Genomic DNA, 22,940 nt, shown 5'->3' with positions numbered 1-22,940 from the left:
CCAAAAATTGAGGCAGAATGGCGAAAACTAAAACCGAGGCAGGAAAGTAAGGAGGGAATAGAGATAATGTTACCGGGGCTTGCCGAAAAGATACACGACAAGGAGATCTTGCTGACTAGAAGCTTTTCAATGGAGGACAGTGGGTCTACTGAATTTTGACAAAAGCTCTGATACCAACTTAAGACTACTGATAATCAGAATTGCTTGTATGTCTTTCATATTACAAGAGGCTCTATATATAAAGCAATAAAGATTTAGATACAATAAACCTATTAATCTCCTAATGATATATTTTCTAAACAGGATTTGATATATTTTTCGTTTAAAATTATACAGATTTCTCGAATCAATTACAATAGGAAACAAAAAAATGACAAATATCTCCTACTCTAGATATACAAATACATAAATTACAATCTCTGATTTGTAGACACAAATCAAGAGATATAGAGATATCAATCAACACTCAGCAATGGCATTATGAGCTTGTACATCCATCTCTCCAAAAACTGCATCAAATTGTCCCTCTTAGTCAGTCATCGATCTTGTCCAATTGTGAGCTTGTCAGCTTGGAAAACACCATAGGTCAATGTTTCCAAGGAGAGTCAACAAAACTAGTACAAGATTATTTAAGTTGGTTCACTTTGATATTTGGAGTCCTAGAGTCAAGAGTTATACTGGTCATAGATATTTTGTGAATTTATTGATGATTTTTTTAGTACCACCCGGATGTTTCTGTTAAAGAAACGATCTGAGATTTTGTCTGTCTTCAAAAATTTTCATAAGGAAATAAAGATGCAGTTTTCTACTAATATTGGTTCTATTTGCACTAACAATGCTCTTGAGTTTGTCCAACAGGAATTAAATGCATTTTGTGCCTCAAATAGGATTCAACACCAAATTTCTTGTGTGTACACCCCTCAACAAAATGGGGTAGCTGAGCGCAAAAATCGCCATCTTCTTAACATTGCTCGCCCCATTCTTTTTCATATGCATGTACCTAAAATATATTGGGAAGATGCTGTTTTGACTGCTTGCTTTCTTATTGTTAAATTAGATAGCATATTATGTTAACATATAAATCATAGTGAATATTTTCTGTATAATCCTATTTAGGATATATATCAAATCTGTATAATCTTAAACAAAAAATATATCAAATCTCGTTTAGAAAATATATTATTAGGAGATCAATAGGTTCATTGTATCTAGACCTTTATTGCTCTATAATAGAGCCTCTTGTAACATGAAGATATATAATCATTTTTACCTTTACCTATCTCTCTCTCTCCTCTCTTCCTAGTGTTTCTAACAAAGGTTCTCTCTCTAGATCCTATCTTCTACATGATATCAGAATGAAAGGAGGAGAAACCCTAGCCGCCATCCTTTGTCCTATAGCAGTCCTCACCGCCGTCCAGTCTTTGTCCGATCGGCCCCTTTGTCTTCTCTGTCCGCAACAACAGTCCTCACCACCATCTAGTCTCTATCCGATTGGCCCTCTTTGTCTTCTCTGTCCGCGATAATAGTCCTCATCGCTGTTCTATTCATCCAAAATTTTCTGCTTCCCTTGATTAGATCTCTTCAATCTAAAAGCTTTATCCGATGGCTTCTACTTCGAACATTACCGCCACATCTACCACACCCACCTTCAGGGTGAATACACATGTCCTCATTAGACCCGCTATGATCACTGCTGACAAGTTGAATGATAAAAATTATTCATTGTGGGCTGCATCTGCGGAGTTAAAGTGCAAAGGTCAGGGCATTTCTGACCATCTTACATCCTCTATTGATCAGTCTCTGTTGCTAGTCGAGACTAGTGGGAAAGAGTCGATGCTCAGATTATTGGTTTGATTTGGTAGACCATTAACTCTGACTTACTCTCTATCTTCAGACCGATCCATACATGTTATGGTACCTGGATCTACGTCCGAGAATTATACTTGAGCAATTTTACACACTTGTACGGTGTGATTGGTTCTCTTTTTCATCTCCGACAGGGAGATTGTGATATGCAGTCTTATCTAGGACGCCATCAGTCACTTGCTACTGAGTTACGTGAGCTATTACCTTTTTCTCCTAATATTCGGGTCCAGCAAGTTCAGTGGGATCGTCTGATTACTGTCTTATATCTCCATGAAATTCGTTCGGAGTTAGAAGGTGTTCGCATCCAGATCCTTAGTTCAGATCCTATATGATGTTTACTCACGTTTACTTCGGACATCCACAGGGATAAATCGTTCTGATGCAGCTTTATCCTCCGATCCTTAGTTTAGATCCTATCTGTCCTCAGGAGATTCAGGTTTTAGAGGTGGACGAGGTGGTTGTCAAGGCCGTGGTGGTAGAGGTGGTCGTGGTGGTGGTCGTCCCTGGTGCATCCACTGTAATCGTAATAGACACACTCGGGACACCTATTATACTCTTCATGGATTTCCATAGTGGACTGTGCAGACTCAGTCAGTAGAGGACAACTCAATAGTGTCTGCCCTGACTTCTGACAATGTTACGATCTCTGAAGAGGAGTATACACGATTTCTTCAGTTCCAAGCATCACAGCAAGCTTCCTCATCCATCACTGCTCTAGCACAATATGGTAATCCGACTGTCTGTCTTAGTCACTCATCAGATAACCTTGCTCCTTGGATTTTTGATTCTGGTGCCTTTGATCACATGTTTGGGCACAATTTTGTCCATATCATTGAGTCAACTTTACCGCATGTTACTTTGGCTAATGGGTCCACTACTCCAGTTCAAGGTAGGGGAACTATTTCCCTTCATCCTAATTTGCCCTTGTCTTCTGTTCTATATATTCTTGATTTTTCTGTTAATTTAATATCCATTAGCCAATTAACTAAACAATTGCATTGCTCAGTTATCTTTTCTTCTGATTCTGTGGTGGTGCAGGACTTGAAGACAGAGAGGATGATTGATTTCGATTTTGAGTCTCATGGTTTGTATCGACTGTCTGGACCATCAGTGTGTACAGTTGTTGCTACGCCTCTTCAAATTCACAGTCGGTTAGGTCATCCTCATCTCCAAAATCTCCAAAAGATGGTGTCTAGTGTATCTAGTGTCCGTAAATTAAATTGTGAGTCATGTCAGTTAGGAAAGCAGAGTCGTCCTTTTTCTAGTTGGTCAAATAAACGTACTTCAGCACCCTTAAGTCTTGTTCATTCTGATATTTGAGGATCAAATAAAATTATTTCTTCTATAAAATTTAACTATTTTATCACTTTTATTGGTGATTATTCACGCATGACTTGGATGTATTTATTATGTAATCGTTCTGAACTATTTTCAATTTTTACTGTATTTTATGCTGAAATTAAAAATCAGTTTCATCCATCCATTAAAATTTTTCAAAGTGATAATGCTTGTGAGTACTTATCTACTAATTTTCAAAACTTTATGACTACTCATGAGATTCTTCATCAGACATCTTATGCTTATACGCCTCAACAAAATAGGATAGCAGAGCGCAAAAATCATCATCTTGTTAACACAACACAAACACTTCTCATATATATGCATGTGCCTGTTCATTTTTTGAGATGTCGCTTTTCTTACTGCATGTTATCTCATAAATCATATGTCCTTACCCGTGTTGCATGATCAAATTCTCTTTTCGATTTTATTTCCTAGGGAGTCCCTGTATGTCTTACCTCCTAGAGTCTTTAGGTGCACTTGTTTTGTCCATCAATCTAATCCTATTTATGATAAGTTATCTCCGAGATCCATAAAATGTATCTTTCTCAGATATTTTCGATCCCAAAAGGGATATAAGGGCTACTTTCCTATTCTTTATCGTATCTTTATATCATCTGGCGTCACATTCTTTGAGTCCATTCCTTATTTTTCTCCTGAGTCTAAGTCTATTGTCCCTCATGAGGAGTCTGTATCTATTGGACTGCTTATATCTCTTCCCACCGATGACACATCCTCGTCATCTGTGCCCATTCCTCCTCTATCTCCATCTAGATTTGATCGACCGAATTTTCAGACATATCAGCATCGTGCACCACCTAGGATCCTTTCTACTGAGCCCATGGATTCAACACCGACACCAATCGCTTCTCTGCCAGACAGTCCTAGTACACCAGCTCCTTCTGATCTGGATGTTTCTATTGCTCTGCACAAAGGTGCTCAAATAAAACATCCCATTGATCGTTTTGTTAGTTATCTACCCTTGTCTCCCAAATATTCTACCTTTATTTTCTCGCTTCGATCTCTATTCCTCACACTATTACAAAGGCACTTGCTCATTCTGACTGGAAGCAGGCGATGGATGATGAGATGTCTGTGCTGCGTGCTTTGGATCCTTGAGACCTTATTCCACTTCCTCCAAGTCCATTGTTGGTTGTCGCTGGGTTTATACTGTTAAGTACTCTCTTGATGGGCAGGTTGACAGATTGAAGGCTCGACTGGTTGCAAAAGATTTCACTCAGATGTTTGGCCAAGATTATCTTGATACATTCTCACAAGTGGCTAAACTCACATCTGTTCGTCTTCTCCTGAGTTTAGCTATTATCTTTCACTAGCCTTTTCATCAACTGGATATTAAGAATGCATTTCTGCATGGTGATCTTCACGAAGAGATTTATATGGAGCAACCTTCTGGGTATGTTGCTGAGGGGGAGTATGTACGTCGGTTGAAGAAGTCATTATATGGCCTAAAGCAATCTCCCAGAGCCTGGTTTGGAAAGTTCAGCTCTGTTATTCTTCAGTTAGATCTTCTCAGAAGTACTTCTGATCGTTCGATTTTCTATAGGAATTCAGAGTCAGACAAGTGCATTCTTTTGATTGTCTATGTAGATGACATTATTATTACTGGTGATGATAGTGATGGCATTACTGCTCTGAAGGATTATTTACATTAGCAATTTCAGACCAAAGATCTAGGAGAGTTACGATATTTTCTTAGTATTGAGATTGCTCAGTCTCGTCAGGGTGTAGTTATGCATCAGAGGAAGTAAATTCTTGACATATTGGAGAGATATGTATGTTAGGGTCTCGTCCTGTTGATACGCCCATGGACCCTAATGTACAACTTGTTCCTGGTTAAGGGGAGCTTTTGTTAGATCCTGAAAGATATCGGAGATTAGTCGGAAAACTGAATTATCTTAAAGCCACCAGGCCACATATATCTTTTGCTGTTAATGTCGCCGGCCAGTTTCTCGACTCTCCTACTGTTTGTCATTGGGAGGCTGTTGTTCGTATTCTTAAATATCTAAAGAGTGCACCAGGCAAAGAGTTATTTTATCAGGATCATGGTCATAGCCAGGTAGTTGGCTATACGGATGCAGATTGGACAGGATCTCCCTCAGATAGACGATCTACCTCGGGTATTGTATCTTTTTTTAAGGTAATCTAATCTCATGGAAGAGCAAGAAGCAGGAAGTTATTGCTTGTTCCAATACTGAGGCGGAATATCATGCTATGGCTTTAGCCACATGTGAGCTGGTATGGTTAAAGTCTCTCTTAGGAGAGCTTGGGGTTATTCAGTCTGAGCCTATGAAGTTGTTCTGTGATAACCAGGCTGCTCTTCATATTGCCTCGGACCCTGTGTTTCATGAGCATACAAAGCACATTGAGATAGATTGTCATTTTGTTCAAGAAAAACTACAATCTAATATTATTTCTACGACTTTTGTGAGCTCTAACGATCAGCTAGCTGATATGTTTAATAAGTCATTAAGGGGACCGAGGATGAATTATATTTGTAACAAGCTGGGGCTCCATAATATTTACACTCCAGCTTGAGGGGGAGTGTTAAATTAAACAGCATATTATGTTAACATATAAATCATTGTGAATATTCCCTATAAAATTTTATTTAGGATATATATCAAATCTGTATAATCCTAAATAGAAAATATATTAAATTCTGTTTAGAAAATATATCATTAGGAGATCAATAGGTTCATTGTACCTAGACCTTTATTACTCTATATATAGAGCCTCTTGTAACATGAAACATATACAATCATTTTTACCTTTACCTCTCTCTCTCTCCTCTCTTCCTAGTGTTTCTAACAAGGGTTCTCTCTTTAGATCCTATCTTTTATACTTATTAACCGTATGCTATCTTCAGTACTGTAAGATAAAATTTTCATCCAATTTCTATATCCACATCGCTCAGTATTTCCTTTGCCTCCTCATACATTTGGATGTATAGTTTTTGTCCATGATCTTCAACCATGCTTGGACAAACTATCTCCCAGAGCTATCAAATGTCTTTTTCTTGGCTACGCCAAAAACCAGGAGTACAGATGCTTTGATCCTGTGAGTTACAAGGTATTTGTCAGTGCTGATGTCACATTCTTTGAGGAGCAACTTTATTTTTCATCTGTAGAAGAATCTTTGTCTAGTGAGTTACTGATTCCATCAACACCTATCCCTACTCCGATGTTTCCTTCTACTTCAAAAGAGCCTGCAATTATGCCTGCTACTATTTCTCCACCACCTTTGAAGGTGTACACTCGATGTCCACGAAATCAGTCCTAGCACTTTCGCCACCACCATCTTCGTCCTTGGAAAGCGGTCCAATATCTTCACCACCTGCATCAGATTTGCATCTTCCCATTGCCATACGAAAGGGTAAAATTTTTTCTACTCAACATGCTATTCTTTCGTTTTTCTTTGAATCACCTTAGTCCTGCCCTTCCACAATCTTCCTTGGCCCTTTCTTCTATTTTTATTCTCAAAAATGCAGAGGCACTATCTCATCCTGATTGGCGACACGCAATGCAAGAGAAAATGTCTGTCTTAAAGAGCAGAGGCACTTGGGAGTTGGTCTCTCCACCAGCTGATTGTGAGATTGTTGGATGTCGTTTGGTTTTCTCCATCAAGTATCTGCCCGATGGCACCATTGAAAGGCTTAAGACACGATTGATTGCAAAAGAATATTTCCAGATGTATGGTATTGATTATTTTGAGATATTCTCGTTTAAGGCACGATTAGTTGCAAAAGGATATTCTCAGACGTATGGTATTGATTATTTTGAGACTCTCTTGTGGCACGTCTTAACTCCATCCAAATTTTGATTTCTATTGCTGTCAACATGGATTGACTGCTATATCAACTTGATGCGAAAAATACCTTCCTCTATGGCGATCTTAAAGAAATGATGTATATGGAGCAACCTCCCGAGTTAGTTGCTCAGGGGGAGAGCTCTAGAATATGTTGCTTGAGGAAAGTAATATATGGCTTGAAGCAGAGTCCGAGGGCTTGGTTTCAGAAGTTTAGTTAGATTGTTTGTCAATTTGGCTTCATGGAAACTCATGTGGACCATTCGGTGTTCATTATGCGCACCTCCATTGGAGTGGTCACCTAATTGTCTATGTGGATAATATTTTTATCTTAGGCAATGACCAAGCTGGCATAGAGGCAACTAAAAGGCACTTAAAGTAATATTTTGCTACCACAGACTTGGGTCGTTTGAGGTACCTCCTTGGAATAGAGGTGGCTCGAAATCGTCAAGGACTTATACTTTCTTAGAGAAAGTATGCTCTTGATCTACTACAAGAGATAGGCATGCTTGGTGCTCGACCAGCAAATGTTTCTCTAGTCCAATCAAGAGTGCTCTGGAAAAAAGATTCTGAAGAACTATCAGATAAGACTGTATAGAATACTAGTTGGTAAGCTTATTTACTTAACAGTTATCCGATCTAATATTTTATTTGCAGTTGGTGTTGTCAGTCAGTTTATGGACAAGTCCAAGAAGTGCCATTGGGAGGCTGCATGTGGCATTCTTAGGTACATTAAGAAGGCTCCCGAACTTAGATTGTTTTACAGAAAGAATAACTATACTAATATAGTTGGTTATTCTGATACTGATTATGCTGGTTCGAAGATAGACAGACGATCAACTTCTGGTTATTGTACATTTGTTGGAGGAAATCTTGTGACTTGGAGTAAGAAGCAAGACGTGGGGGCTAGATCTAGCACAGAAGCAGAGTATCGAGTGATGGCTCATACTGCTTGCGAGTTAATCTGGGTGCGTTCCTTGATAACGAAGTTTGGATTTCAGCATGATAAACCCATTCCTATGCATTGTGATAATCAACTAGCCATTTTCATTGCTAACAACTCAGTATTTCATGAAAGGACAAAACATATAGAGATTGATTGTCACTTTATCAGAGATCAAATCACAAGAAAACAAGTATATACTCCATACACTCATTCTGAAGATGAGATGGTTGATGTGTTCACTAAGCCTTTGGGAGGTAGCAGATTCTCTCTGTTGCATGGCAAGTTGGGAATGTTGGATATCTATGCTCCCCAGCTTGAAGGGGTGTTAGAGAGCATATTTAACATGTGTCATTTGACATATGTTATTTCCTATTATTTCTTTATGTTTATAGTTTTTTCATTATTGTATTTTTTCTATTTCTGTACACTCCTATATATAGGAGTACAATCCCTTATTGTATTTTTCCTTATAAGACTTCCCTCTTTAGAAAAATCCTATTTCTGTACACTGCTATATATAGGAGTACAAAATCATGGAATAATATAGATTAATTCTCTCCCATTTTCTGTTTCAGGTTACATCAATTATAGACCATTATTCCTCTAAAGAATCTTTGACTATAACAATATTGTAATCAACACTAATAATCACCTCGTCAAATATTATAGAGAGAATAGCAATTGAAAGTATATCATCCAAAATAATATACAACACAACAATAACTAAACATTTATATCTTCAAATTGTATGTAACAAGTGTCAAAATAAAAGGGCTTGGATGAACCTAATGCATCACAGCAACTAAAATCTCATTTTCCTAACCTCATTTTACTGCATATGTCTTTCTTGATATTAGCATCCTTGAACAACGCATTGGTCTTGACATGTCCAGATAACCTTTGCTAGTATCTTGTTATGATTTTTTGTTAGAAAATATGTTCTAAAGCCAATCATCTAGATTGCAGATAATTGTGCTCCATGCATGTATATGAATTATAAATTGATAAATGTTATCTAGCAAATTCATCATAAGGAATACATCTTCCTAAAAGAACTCGTGTTATTATGAAAGCCTTAGAACTACTTCCAAAATGATAAAAGAAAAATTATCATATAGTTCTTAAATCCTGCTTGCGACCAAATGATACAATTTTTACAAGGACGATAATTGTATCGAGTTTAGATCATTGTGTGCCATATTAGTTGGTTGTCCTCTTAACCAAAACGTGTGGTGATACGTATGGCATATGGATGAAATATAGTACACTTCATTGAGCGTGACCAATTTCGGAGCACTCTGCTGTCAAGGATTGCTCTGATGGGATATGGATATAAGTGTCCCTCTAACCTGAGGCTGCCTCGGTGACTTGCAAGCAACTCACTGTACTTTGGTGTCGGACTATCTGAATTTCTAATTCGGTGACAAAAAGTTTTAGATACAGTCAAGTACTTGTGAAGTCTGAGTGTGAGTCAAGATGGGATTGACCGCTCCAAGTAAAATTGGAGATGATGCATCAATGTATTTCAATTCAGCAAAACTCTAGCCAAAGTAGTCCTAACGAGGAATCACAGGATTTTTGAGATTGAGACACAATGTGGATCACTCATCTAGGGTTGACAGTTTAACCCTAAATCGTCCTTGAGTATCGAGAGTCAAAAAGATGAATTATACGGTAACTATATCCACATAGGTTCTAGAGTGTTACTTAGAATACATTCGGCCTATCTGGACGTCGAATCCCATTGCTAGATGATTACATCGATTGGTACAGAAATTGTTCTTGTACTACCGGCTTAGGTTCGAACATATGGGATCATACACATAGAAGTATCTATCTGATCAAATGACTGATCGACAATTATGAATCGTTGAAGGATCTAATTATCAATGTAATTGATGATTAACCCTGTGCAAAGGTTGCAATAAATTATTTACTAATAGTTGATAAATTAGAGGAAGAATTAATTAACAATTTGATTGTTAATTGACTCAATTTGATTAAGCAATGGAGATTAGATCAAATCTAATTGAATTGGATTCAATTAGATTTGCTTTGGATTGATTGGTTCCAACCCTAATAGATAACAGGGCTTGTTCTAATTGATCTTAAGGATGCAAATCAAATTTTGAGTTGAATAAGGTTCAATTTAATTTGATTTAGGTTTGATTGGATCAAACCCTATTGGATAATAGGCTTGATTGGATCAAACCCTATTGAACAAAAAAAGTGCTTTCCACAGATGGGATTTTAATCTAACTAATTTCCTAATTGGATTAGGGCCTAATTGGTTTCGTAATTGGACTAGGACCTAATTAGTTTGTTTGTTATAACTAATTCCTTAGTTAGGATTGGATCCAAGAATTAGTTAGAGTTGGATCAAGAATCATGAGTCTTATTTGGAATAGGACTTAACCAACTCCTAAACCTCACATGCCTATTTATTCTCTACGCCCCACACCTTTCACCGTGAATAACCCACGCCCCAAAGAAGTGCCGCGTCCTCTCCTCTCTTTCGTGAAAGAAAGAAGGCGTCCCCCCTCTTCTTGTCGCCTAAAAAGAAGGAAGGGGGCGTCCAACTAGGCGACAAGAAGGAAGGGGGCATCCAAGAGTTGGACGCCCCAAATCCCACACGTCTAAGCCTCTTCTCTAACCCCTTTTAAAGGGATTTTTGTGAGAATTTGCTGCTGGTTCCAAGGCATCAAAGAGAGGTCCTCTTGCTGGTTTTACAGCAGAAAATTGGAGAACAAAGGTCCTTCCCAACAAGAGGAAGAGAAGGAAGAAGAAAGGTCTTCTTTTTTGTGCGCAGCCCTTGAAGAAGTTCTTTTCCCAGAATTTTTCTTTATTTTTCTTTAGTATGAAAATCAGATTGAATCTAATTTTTAACATGAGAATTTAAAGAAGAAATACCAAAAAAATCTGGTTGGATGTTTGGGGCTTCCTAGGGCTCTAGATCAAGGAGAAAAAGAGAGAAGAAAAGAGAAGAACGGTTCTTCTCTTGGGTCTTCCTTTTTGATTTTTCTAGGACATGAAAATCCATGCTATTTTCTGTATGAGAAATCAAATTAGATCTGATTTTCATTATGAAAAATCAAAAAAGAAAAGTTCTTCAAGGCATAAAGGAAAGAGAGAGATTCTCTCTTGTGCATGAGAGAATTGAGAAGAAAGAATTTTTCTCTTGATCTCTATCGTAAAGATCTGATGCGTGGATCCAGGAAGAAAAGAAGAGGATCTCCTTGTTCTTCATTTTCTTCATGTTCCTCTTAGATCAGCCAACAAAAGGTATCTTCGCGAGATAGCACTCCCGGAGCTACCGATCAGCACAAGAGCTTCGTGTGGATATCCGTAGAGGCCGGACGCGTATGCGGCTACTGAGCATCATGAAAAATCAACTATCACAGATTTCGAATGCGGTGATCTGCTATCCGTGCTCAGGTATGGAGTTTTAAACTCAATTTATAATTTAGATATGATCTAATATAATATAGATATGATCTATGTTTACTGAATTTTAGATTTCAAATTTACATACATACATATTAGTTCATGTCATAGATCCTGGGAGGTAGTTTTAAATTTGATCTATACATGTATTGTAGATTAAATTGTTTAATCTATGTATGTTCCACTACAAAATTTAAAAAATGCATGCACAAGACCGCCACGCTTCCCTTCAACTGGTATTAGAGCGAAGGTTCGTTATGAAATAAACATATATGCATGTAGAGCTGAAATCTAGATTTAGTAATACATGTGATGTGTTATGATCTGATTTTAGATATGATCTAATGTAAAAATCAGATCTGATATAATTTAGATTAAATCTAAATTTTTGTATATATGATATGTGAGTAGATTAGATGATCTGATTAGCAAGTATTTGGATTGGATTGACTATTAGGCCATTTGATCATAGGAGAAAAGGGTTTAAAGACCCTTTCTTTCTATTCGATAGAGTGCTCTTATGACGTATAGCGGTGCCATGTGATTTAATCCCATGAAAAAGAAAGTGAAAAGAAGAACTTACTTTTCTATAAAACCTTAGATGTTGAAACCCTAAGATTTGTTGTATGTGATACAAAACTTGAGTTGTATGAAAAGTAGAACATCTAATCTGTATGATTAAAATTGTTTTAATCGTAGAAAATAAAATTTGAAATCATAAAATGTTTAGATATAATCTAAAAGTTCGTTATGATTGATTTTATTTCAGTTTATACGAGAATTTTCAGATCTGAAACTATATGATACCATTGGCACGCTCTGTTTTGAACTAAGTCGACCCAGTTTCCTAATTTAGTCGGCTCAGTGCTGACTGATCCGACCCAATTGTCTCAAGCTGAACAGTAATGGTTACTGTTCATGATCAGTTAGTCAACCAAGTATCAAAATTAGTCGACCCACTAAAGTGAGCCGACTCAATTTAGGGATGAGCCGACCTAGTTTTCAGAACAAAAATTTTGCATAAAAATGATGTAAAATTATTTTACAAAATTGAAATAATTTCAATTAATAATCTTAACCCATGTTAATACTATACTTAATTAAGAATTAAGAAATGTATTTTAGATATAGAATTATGATTAAAGATCTAATGATATTGCATAAAACATGGGGTACGGATTAGCTCAAATCAGGTCCTTCTAATTGGGTTGGACCTAAGATTAGAATTAAAGACTAAATGGACTAAAAAGAGTAGTTGATCAAATATAACCAATAGTTGATTTAGATTAGGTCAAGGATACTCTAGATCAAACACAATAGTTGTAGAAGGTCGAGTCCATGTCTTTGATTAAACCAAATGGACCTTGATTGAGGCTCAGTGGTTGAGCCCGAGTCATTGGGCTGATTAGATCACTAGGTGACTCGAGTTGACCCATATTGTTAAGGTTAATCAGTATGACTGATTTAGGTGCCCTTGACCGGCTTGTCTCAGTCCTTCTCATGACTTGGTGAATTCAATGGGAGGATTTACGATTTGCCGGTTGGACCAGCTAGTCTCTAGTCCTTTACATGACTTGGTGAAGTCAGTGGGAGGATTTATGACTTGCAGGTCGACTGATTACTTCTAAAATATATTAATCAAATTCTCTAAATTATTAGGTCCATAAAATGAACTAGTAATGGGGATAACTAAATCATAGCCTCCCATTAAGGTGCATGATAATGCATCCAATATTCTAAATAGGCATTGGAGGCGCCACACGCCTGATGTCTATTGGATATTAGAATTATCATTCATCATATGACCATCTTGCTATCTCCTTCAGATCAATGGTCAGATTGGTCGAGCCACACTCGAGCCAGGCATTCGTTTGCTGGATGCTCTTAATGTAGTCATGTTAATGGTCGGACCTAATCGGATTTTTCAGTGGAGGTGCCACACGCCTACTGAAGAGATACCTGGGGCAAAATCTGATTGCTAAAAATTATTTGAAGAAATAATTGGTTAGGAACCTACCCATGGATGCACTAGGGTTGGTCGAGCCACACTCAGGCCCGAATGCAGTCTGTGTGGATTCTAGCACCTGCTAAGGAATTAAAGTAATTCTTCGAATTGGAGGTAGAGACTATCAATTTGTATAAAATAGTGAGAGAACCTTTAGACTAAAGTCTAAATCTTTAGGCTTAAAATAGTTCATATATTAATAGGTCAATTGTTCTCTTTTCAGAAATAGCTAGAAAATTATCGCTCTATTCACTGTTAGATAGTAACAACGTTATCAGACCTAACTTCGATAGCCAGTATCAGAAGTTGAATATAGTTTTTGAGCTGAATTGATCAAGAAGTCTAAGGCTAACCCAAACAGACCTAAAAGAGAAATCAGTAAATGGATGTTGGTCAAGATAGTTATATGATAACTCCTTGAAATTTCTCTATTGATAATATTACTACCTGGGTATAGGATACCGACAGTACAAGTCAGGTTTGCAAATAATTGCAAAAGACTTCAGGATAGTAGAAGATTTGAAAATGGCAAGAGACTCCTGAATGTAAGAGATGGAAGTCTGTTCCAGTCTTAACATTAAAAATCATCGAGCTTGTTTTCAATCTTGAAGATGTCATTTTAAGTGATTGTCACTACTGTCCAATCTTATTGATGGTATCAATAAGAATAATTATTGTGATATCATTGTGAATAATACTACAATAATGAATGGACAATTGAAAATGGCATAAACCCAGTACTATAGCCTGTTAGTGTAATGTACACGTCTAACTAGCACCTTAGATTAGATAATGTCACTAAAGCCAATCTTTAGCATAATTGACTTAGTCACCTTTTATTGAAAATGGTGAATAAGCCAGTGATATTCTGAGTTTGGTATATATTGATATATTTGCACTCATGAACACAAATACCAGAGGAGGGCTTACTACATTAAAATCTCTAACGACCTATCTTGGCATGGGTGCATCTTGCTTATGAAGTATAAGTCCGAATCGATTAAAATGTTCAAACGATTCCGTAATGAGGTAGAAAAATAAACTGCAAAGAGTATAAAAACTCATCGGTTAGACTGATGAAGTGAATACCTTTGTAGTAAGTTTTTTGATATGTCTTGAAGAGAATTGAATTCTCTCAATCAAGATATGCTGAATCAGTACCGCCGATCGTATTAGTCGGTCGACGGTATGATTCGGTACGATTTCATATCATAACCGACGAAGGCAAGCAAACCCAAACCAAAAGAAGAAAAATAGAAAAAGAGAGAAATAGAGAGAAGAAGAAAGAAAAAAGGGAGGAGAAAGAGCCGGTGGGCCCGCCGGACGGCCTCCGACTGGCTGTCGTGGCCGTCAGAGGCCGCAGTCCACGCGAGCGGCGCCGTGAGTGTGAAACAAGGGTGTCGCCCATGTTTCGTGAGCTTTTTTAAAAAACATAGTTTTAAGTGAAGCCGGCAAATAGTTTGCCGGCTTCATGATTTTTATCTTTTTTTTAAAAAAAATCCTGAAGTCGGCAACTGGGTTGTCGACTTCATCAGTTTAAAACCAAAAAAAACACCGAAACAAATGACGGCTTGTTTCGAAAAAGAAGGGGTTCCGCCCGCTCGACCGCCCTCAGGCCATCGGCATCGACTCACCGACCACCGGGGGCCTCGCGATGAAGGCGCCATCCGTCCGGTAAGTCCCTCTCCCCCGAGCGCTCTCTCTCTCTTTCTCGCTCTCTTGAAAGCCCTATCGGGTGATACGGGAGCTCCGCCCGCTCGACCGCCCTCAGACCGTCGGCGTCGGCTCGCCGGCCACCGAGGGCCTCGCGACAGAGGCACCATCCGTCCGGTAGGTCCCTCCCCCGAGTGCTCTCTCTTTCTCGCTCTATTAAAAGCCCTATCGGACGATACGGGGCTTAAAAGCCCTCTGACAACCGCAGTCGGCCACCACCGATCTTCGACGGCTCCCACTTCCCTCTCTCTCCTCTCTCTTTCTCAATTTTCTTCTTTTTTCCTTCCGTACTGTCGGTGTACCAAATTTATCGATTGAATCGTGCTGGTTCTCCATCGATCCGATACGATATGGGGTGTACCGGCCGATTCAACACAGTATGGGAAATCCTGCTCTCAATGGATCTCTCTTGGGACATCACTGTTTAAAAAGATGTCTGAAAAAAGAATCAAACTTTGTTAAACATGGTTCGATCCCCTGTGGGGTTTACTAGTCTGCCTGAGGTTATGTTTTAGAGACTACTTGATATGTGCTCAAAAACATTCCAAGTAAATCGATCATCAAATCTTCATATGAGATATGGATTTGGGTAATTCGATACTCTCTTATTCTAGGATTTGGGATGTCGAACTTATATGAAATATTCATAAACCGACTAGCTTCGATTTTGGTCTGATAAATATTATTTTAGGATATCTCAAAAAAATTAGGGATATTCCTTCTACCTTCTTAACGGACATAAGATGTTCGTGAATCTTAAGATATTCTTTTTGCAAAAAAAATTTCTTGATGAAGGAACTGATGCTATTAAGAACAAGATTGGTGAAGCTTGATAGGTAGAGGAACCGACACTGGCACATGAACCAATAGAACCGAAGTTGATTAGATCAAATCCAGAGCCCGATGTAAAGGCATCCTTGAGTAGATATGGTAAAGTACCGTATCAGTCGAACAGATACTTTGGTTTCTAGATTCGGGATAGAAATTTGATCTCTCATACGGATGCCATACAGAGATCTAACTTTGAGAAGTGGCTTGGAGCCATTAAATCTGAAATGAAGTCCATGAAGATCGATGATGTATGGACATTCATTGATTCACATGAAGGAGTAAGACCCATAGGGTGCAAGTGAATTTTAGATGGATAAGAGGCGCAGATGGAAAGGTGGAGATATATTAATTCTGTCTGATTGCCAAAAAATTTCATCAAAGTTATAGTGTTGACTCTGACGAGACATTTTTTCTTTAGGCAATCCTCAAGTCCATTCGGATTGAATCAAACTTCTCAAAATTGGAACATATATTTTGAATGTATGGCTTCGTTGAGAACAAAACAGAATTCTGTATGTACAATTGGGCTGATAGTTCTGTAATAGTATTCTTTATGTAGTTTGAGATGAAATTCTCTTAATTGAGAATGACATCCTTACATTACAGGGAATAAAAATTTGGTTGTCATCTCTGTTCTCCATAAAAGTTTGGAAGGTTATGAAAACCATCGTTAAGTATTTGTGAAATACTAAGGACAAGTAGCTCATTTATGGAGAATCTGACTTAAAACTTATGAAATATAGATTTCAATTTCTAGTCGGATCGAAATAACAAAAGTTGTGTCAGGTTATATTTTTATCCTAAAAGGAGCGACACGCTGGAAAAGTTTCATGCAGTATTTAGTAACCAATTTTATTTACGATACAGAGTTCTTTGCGGCATTTGATGCTAGTAAAGAAGTTATTTGGTTATGAAAGTTCATTAGCGAGCTTGGAGTGGCACCCTTCGTTGATGGTCCAATCCTTCTGTATTGACAGAAGTACTGAAGCTATAGCTCAAGCTGAAGAAGTGATGTTCCATCTGAGAACCAAACACTTTCTACATTGCAATCACCTTATCTGAAAAGATTGAGATAAAGTCGACCTTAAGAAGATTGACTGAAAAGAAAACTTGGCCGACCCATTGACTAGAGCAATCGGATCTAACGAGTTTGATGATCACAAATGAAAGATGGATATTTGATATCGATCTGATTGGCTCTAATCCAAAAGTTGTTGAAAAATGTGTCCTAAAGTCAATCATCTAGATGTAAATGATTGTACTCCATGCATGTATATGAATTATAAATTGATAAATGTTATCTAGCAAATTCATCATAAAGAATACATCTTCCTAAAAAAATTTGTGTTATGATGAAATCCTTAGAGCTACTTCCAAAATGAGTTTTGACTTTAGTCCAAAGCTCATGACAAATTTATCATATAGTTCTTAAATCATGCTCGCAATCAAATGATACAATTGTTACAAGGACGATAATTGTATCGAGTGTAGGTCATTATGTGCCATATTAGTTGGTTGTCCTCTTAATCAAAACGTGTGGTGACACGGGTATAGCATACGGATGAAATGTAGTACATTTCACTGAGCGTGACAAACTTCGGAGCACTCTACTGTCAAGGGTTGCTCTGATGGGATATGGGTATAAGTGTCCCTCTGACCTGAGGCTGCCTCGATGACTTGCAAACAACTCACTGTATTTTGATGCCGGACTATCCGAATTTCTAATTCGGTAATGGAAGATTTTTTGATACAGTCAAGTACTTGTGAAGTCTGAGTGCGAGTCAAGATGGAATTGACCGCTCCAAGTAAAATTGGAGATAATGCATCACTGTGTTTCAATTCAGCAAAACTCTGAACAGAGTCGTCCTAGCGAGGAGTCAGGATTTTTGAGGTTGAGAACAATATGGATCACTTATCTAGATTTGACAGTTTAACCCTAAGTCGTCCTTGAGCAGCGAGAGTCAAAGAGATGATTATACGATAACTATATCCACGTAAGTTCTAGAGTGTTGCTTAGCATATATTTGGTCTATTCAGACGTCAGATCCCATTGCTAGATGATTATATCGATTGGTACAGAAATTGTTCTTGTGCTACCGGCTTAGGTTCAAACCTATGGGATCACACACATAAAAATACCTGTTTGATCAAATAGCTGATCAATGATTATGAATCGTTGAAAGGTCTAATTATCAATGTGATTGATGATTAACCCTGTGCAAATATTGTAATAAATTATTTACTAATGATTAGTAAATTAGAGAAATAATTAATTAATAATTTGATTGTTAATTGGTTCAATTTCATTGAGCAATGGAGATTGGATCAAATTTAATTGAATTGGATTCAATTAGGTTTGCTTTGGATTGATTGGTTCCCACCCTAATAGATAACAGAGCTTGTTCTAATAGATCTTAGGGATGCAAATCAAATTTTAAGTTGAATAGGGTTCAATTTAATTTGATTTAGGTTTGATTGGATCAAACCCTATTAGATAATAGGTTTGATTGGATCAAGCCCTATTGAACAAAAAAAATGCTTCCCACAGATAAGGTTTTAATCTAACTAATTCTCTAATTGGATTAGGGCCTAATTGGTTTCATAATTGGGCTAGGACCTAATTAGTTAGTTTATTATAACTAATTCCTAAGTTAGTTAGGATTGGATCCAAAAATTAGTTAGAGTTTGATCAAGAATCATGAGTCCTATTTGGAATAGGACTTAACCAACTCCTAAACCCATATGCCTATTTATTCTCCACGCCCCACACCTTTCACCGTGAATAACCCATGCCCCAAAGAAGTGCCGCACCCTCTCCTCTCTTCCGTGAAAGAAAGAAGGCATCCCCCCTCTTCTTGTCCCCCCAAAGAACCAGCAGCAAATTCTCTTGGATGCCCCAAATCCCACACGTCTAAGCCTCTTCTCCAACCCCTTTTGAAGGAATTTTTGTGAGAATTTGCTGCTGGTTCCAAGGCATCAAAGAGAGGCCCTCTTGATGGTTTTACAACAGAAAATTAGAGAAGAAAGATTCTTCCCAACGAGAGGAAGAGAAGGAAGAAGAAAGGTCTTCTTTCTTGTGCACAGCCCTTAGAGAAGGAGTCCTTCCAGATTTTTTCTTTATTTTTCTCTAGTATGAAAATCAAATTGGATCTGCTTTTTAACATGAGAATTTAGAGAAAAAATACCAGAAAAATCTGGTTAGATGTTTAAGGCTTCCTAGGGCTCTAGATTGAGGAAGAAAAGGGAGAAGAAAAGAGAAGAATGGTTCTTCTCTTGGGTCTTTCTTTTGGATTTTTCTAGAGCATGGAAATCCATGTTATTTTCTGTATGAAAAATCAGATGAGATCTAATTTTCATCATGAAAAATCAGAGAAGAAAAGTTCTTCTTAAAGGCATGAAAGGAAGAGAGAGAGGTTCTCTCTTGTGTGTGAGAGAATTGAGAAGAAAGGGTCTTTTTCTTGATCTCTATCGTAGAGATCTGATGCGTGGATCCAGAAAGAAAAGGAGAGGATATCTTTGTTCTTCATCTTCTTCATGTTCCTCTTAGATCAGCCAACAAAATGTGTCTTCACGAGCTAGCACTCCCGAGACTACCGATCAGCACAAGGACTTTGTGTAGATATCCGTAGAGGCCGGACACGTGTGCGGCTACTGAGCATCATAAAGAACCAACTACCATGGATTTCGAATGCGGTGATCTACTATCCGCACTCAGGCATGGAGTTTTGAACTCAATTTATAATTTAAATATCATCTAATATAATATAGATATGATCTATGTTTGCTGAATTTTAGATTTCAGATTTACATACATGCATATTAGTTCATATCATAGATCTTGGGAGGTAGTTTTAGATTTGATCTATGCATATATTGTAGATTAAATTATTTAATCTATACATATTTCGCTGTAAAATTTTATGCATGCACAAAACCGCCACGCTTCCCTTCATTTTTTACATCAGTAAACCAGTTCTTTTATTACTTCTCAAAAGGATTCATTTCATTGAAAAAAATGCACATAAATAAAAGATTCAGGGCATCACCTTTCTTGGTTCCTTTTGTATAAGAAACATGACTACTAGTGGCTAGTTGGTATGGAACAGAATTAAAAAGGAAGTGCACAAGTTGAACAAGCTTAAACATGTTATGAGAAGTGCAACACTGAGCATATCGAACCAACTAAAGATTTGTGTTGCCTTAGTTTGTTAATCATGATCTTAACAGAAATATAGTTCATAAAAATTAACTATAGAAGAAGTGCTTCCTATCTGAAACAGAGAATTATTGGAGAGCTTTGTTGGGACATCAATGATAAGGTGAAAGTATGTTTGTCATTAAATAATTTCTCAACAGAGTGCTCAAGTGAGGAGACACAGTGCATTTCCCCCCATCTTTTGTATAATGATATTGTGGCTTGAAAGGTATCCAAAGGTCATGACCAGAAAAATTTACAGACTGATGCTCACACGAACACATTCTCGACATAAGAGGTGCAATGTACTATTCTGCTGCAGCGAAAAAGAGCTTGTAAATATTATGAATAAGGGTATGCCATGTTGTAGAGGTATTAGTAAAATGATCTTCATAAGCAAACAAGATTGTAAATTAGGCTCAAGATATTCTAGAGGGAACTGCATTAGTTAAGTTCTAACAGGTTTTACAGTGAGGACCTTTACATTAATGTAAATCAAACATTTAATGTAATTTTCTAAAGTCTCTTATAACTTTCTATTTCCCCCTTATACCTTTCTTTGTGTCTATCTCCTTATTTTCAGCCATAGATCGGTTAACCAGTACATTCAGCTTCATTTCTTACAAAGGTAATCAGCAGCACATCTAAGCCAAACTCGGTAGCTCTAGATCGCTATTAAAAAAAAATTGTCCTACGATCACCGTCATTTCAAGAAATTGGAAACTGATTAATGATAAATTATGTGCCCTCCAATAACTGACACATGTCGCGTTAGTAAATCAATTAGAACAGGTAAATTTGTAGAACAAGAAAAAGCAAGGGAAGTGAAAATTCTGCCCACAATCACAAAGTTCCACATTCAGGAAGAATGTAGACAGAGGAACAATTCGAATTAGAAGGAAAAGCAGTGGTCAAATAATTCGTCAAAAGTTTACAAAGAATCCAATTTGATAAGCATTTGCAATAAATCAAAATAAAATGTTTGCAAAGAATTCAGAAAAGCAAAAGTTAGAAACAAATCAAAATAAAAAAACATAAAATTATCGATAAGGCAACAAATTACAAGACTTACAAGGAACACAAAGATGGCACAGCCAACCACACACACAAGATCTTAATCTGCAAACCATTCTTTCAAAAATCCACTAATAATTCATGAAAAATCAACAATTCGTGAATGAACTCGGTCAAAACAGTTCAAAGGATGCAGTGAACCATCCCTTATAAATTATAATTCAAAAGAGTTTTTGAATCACATCGGCCTGATACTTCTATTTATGAATTCAATACAACACCAAAAAAATGCTCCAAATGCGTTGATGAGATAGTTTTGTAGCCATCTAAAATTGACACTCGCCACGTCAAGATCCAGCCCGATACTGGGCCCCACGTCCACGTGCGTAGCAGCTTCTTCCAGTGCCAAATAAATCAGAAACACCAAAAATAAGGCAATCTCACGCTACCACTACACACGGCACCCAAACTCACACCCACCACGAGCACGGGGATACCCGTAGCTTATTCTATCCTGCATCCCGCCCCCCTACGTCCCAAATTTAAGAAAACTCCAAAAAAAGAAAACAGAATCCTGACCGTCCATTAGCTGAGAAAAATAGAGTCAACGGAGGAGGATGGAGGGAGGAAACCCGGTACGTACCCGAACGTGGCGAGCTGAGCGAGAAAGAAAGGGTACTGCTTGAGAGGCACCAGCGCGAGCTTATACAGCACCCGGTTTCCGGTCCCCAGCAAAGCCGTCATGGCCGCCGCCGCCACCACCTCCGCCCTCCTCTTCCGCCGCCGCTCCACCTCCACATCCCCGACCCTGCCCCCCAGCGCGCATCCCCGCACCACCGATCCCCTCCTCCTCCGCGGCCGACCGTCGGCAGACCGGAGGACGACCGGATCAAGAAACCGGATCCCGCTTCTCGGGTCCAGGGATCGGAGAGCTCCACTGACTGCGATGGCATCGCGAGGCTGAGTCAAACAAGGGGAGATCGAGTGGTGATGGTGGGACCACCAGAGGCGGTGATTCGACGGCGGGGAGGGAATCTGGAGATTGGGAGCTCGCCGGAAAAAGGCGGACATCGCCACCGTCGGAGAAAGGAGAATTTTATCTCCACTTTTCTTTGTAATCTAGCTTTTTGACTTAAGAGGGAAAAAGTATCTAAAGGGAGAGGAGGGGGTGGGGGGGGCGGCTGCGGCCTGATCGAAGCCGCCCCACCTTTGGAGCGAACGGGAGAGGCGGGCTTTCGATGGTGGGGCCCGTGGGAGATGCCAGTGCGGGGAGCAGCGGACAGACTTTTCCGTTAGCGGAATAGCGACGCGTGTCAAGACACGTGACTTATGGACATTGGACCGCTGCTGATGCACATTGAAGCGGTAATTTCGCATTCAGGCGATCGAGGCGCGTGAAAGTGGTTTTTGCTGGAGCCGTGGCCGGGCCTGTTGGATTCCCCAAAAGCCTTTGTCTCGTCCTGTGATGTATGGTGGATGTCTGGGGGTGTCTTTCGGGTCGTCGATTCTGGATCCAACGACAAAATTTTGCGTATTTAGCTGTAATCCAAGCATGGTTTCGGACCTTCGAGAGCCAAACGATTCTATAACAAAAAATGCTTTATTCTAAGATAGCTTTCGACATCAGCTTTTGCAAAAGCTCAAAGCTACGTCACCCCTAAGCGGATCCTTGGTCTGGAACGAAAGGGGGAATTAATAATAGGTGGATGAGGTCTACCATGAACCTAGCATGAAATTATTACGCAAGATATCTTCTAAAGATC

At 38.4% G+C, this 22,940-nt stretch overlaps 1 protein-coding gene across 4 annotated transcripts in view; it reads right to left on the bottom strand.

The window, feature by feature from the left end:
• Positions 1–22,406, bottom strand: part of LOC105057594 (protein CLT1, chloroplastic) — a 79,080-nt gene extending 56,674 nt beyond the window's left edge. Inside the window, exon 1 of one of the 4 annotated variants that reach the window (XR_012136733.1) lies at positions 21,821–22,406. Coding sequence is in view for 3 of the 4 variants with exons in the window: in XM_073248420.1 (XP_073104521.1) it covers positions 21,821–22,248 (428 nt within the window). In the remaining variant the exon portion in view is untranslated. The remainder of the gene's footprint in view (positions 1–21,820) is intronic. The other 3 variants (XM_073248420.1, XM_073248419.1, XM_010940243.4) reach the window with 3 other exon arrangements.
• Between the last annotated feature and the right edge of the window lie 534 nt (positions 22,407–22,940).

The sequence above is a fragment of the Elaeis guineensis genome, chromosome 14 (genome assembly GCF_000442705.2).
Source record: "Elaeis guineensis isolate ETL-2024a chromosome 14, EG11, whole genome shotgun sequence".
Classification (NCBI taxonomy): domain Eukaryota; kingdom Viridiplantae; phylum Streptophyta; class Magnoliopsida; order Arecales; family Arecaceae; genus Elaeis; species Elaeis guineensis.
Note: the sequence above shows the minus strand (reverse complement) of the source record. Positions and strands in the feature narration are given on the sequence as shown.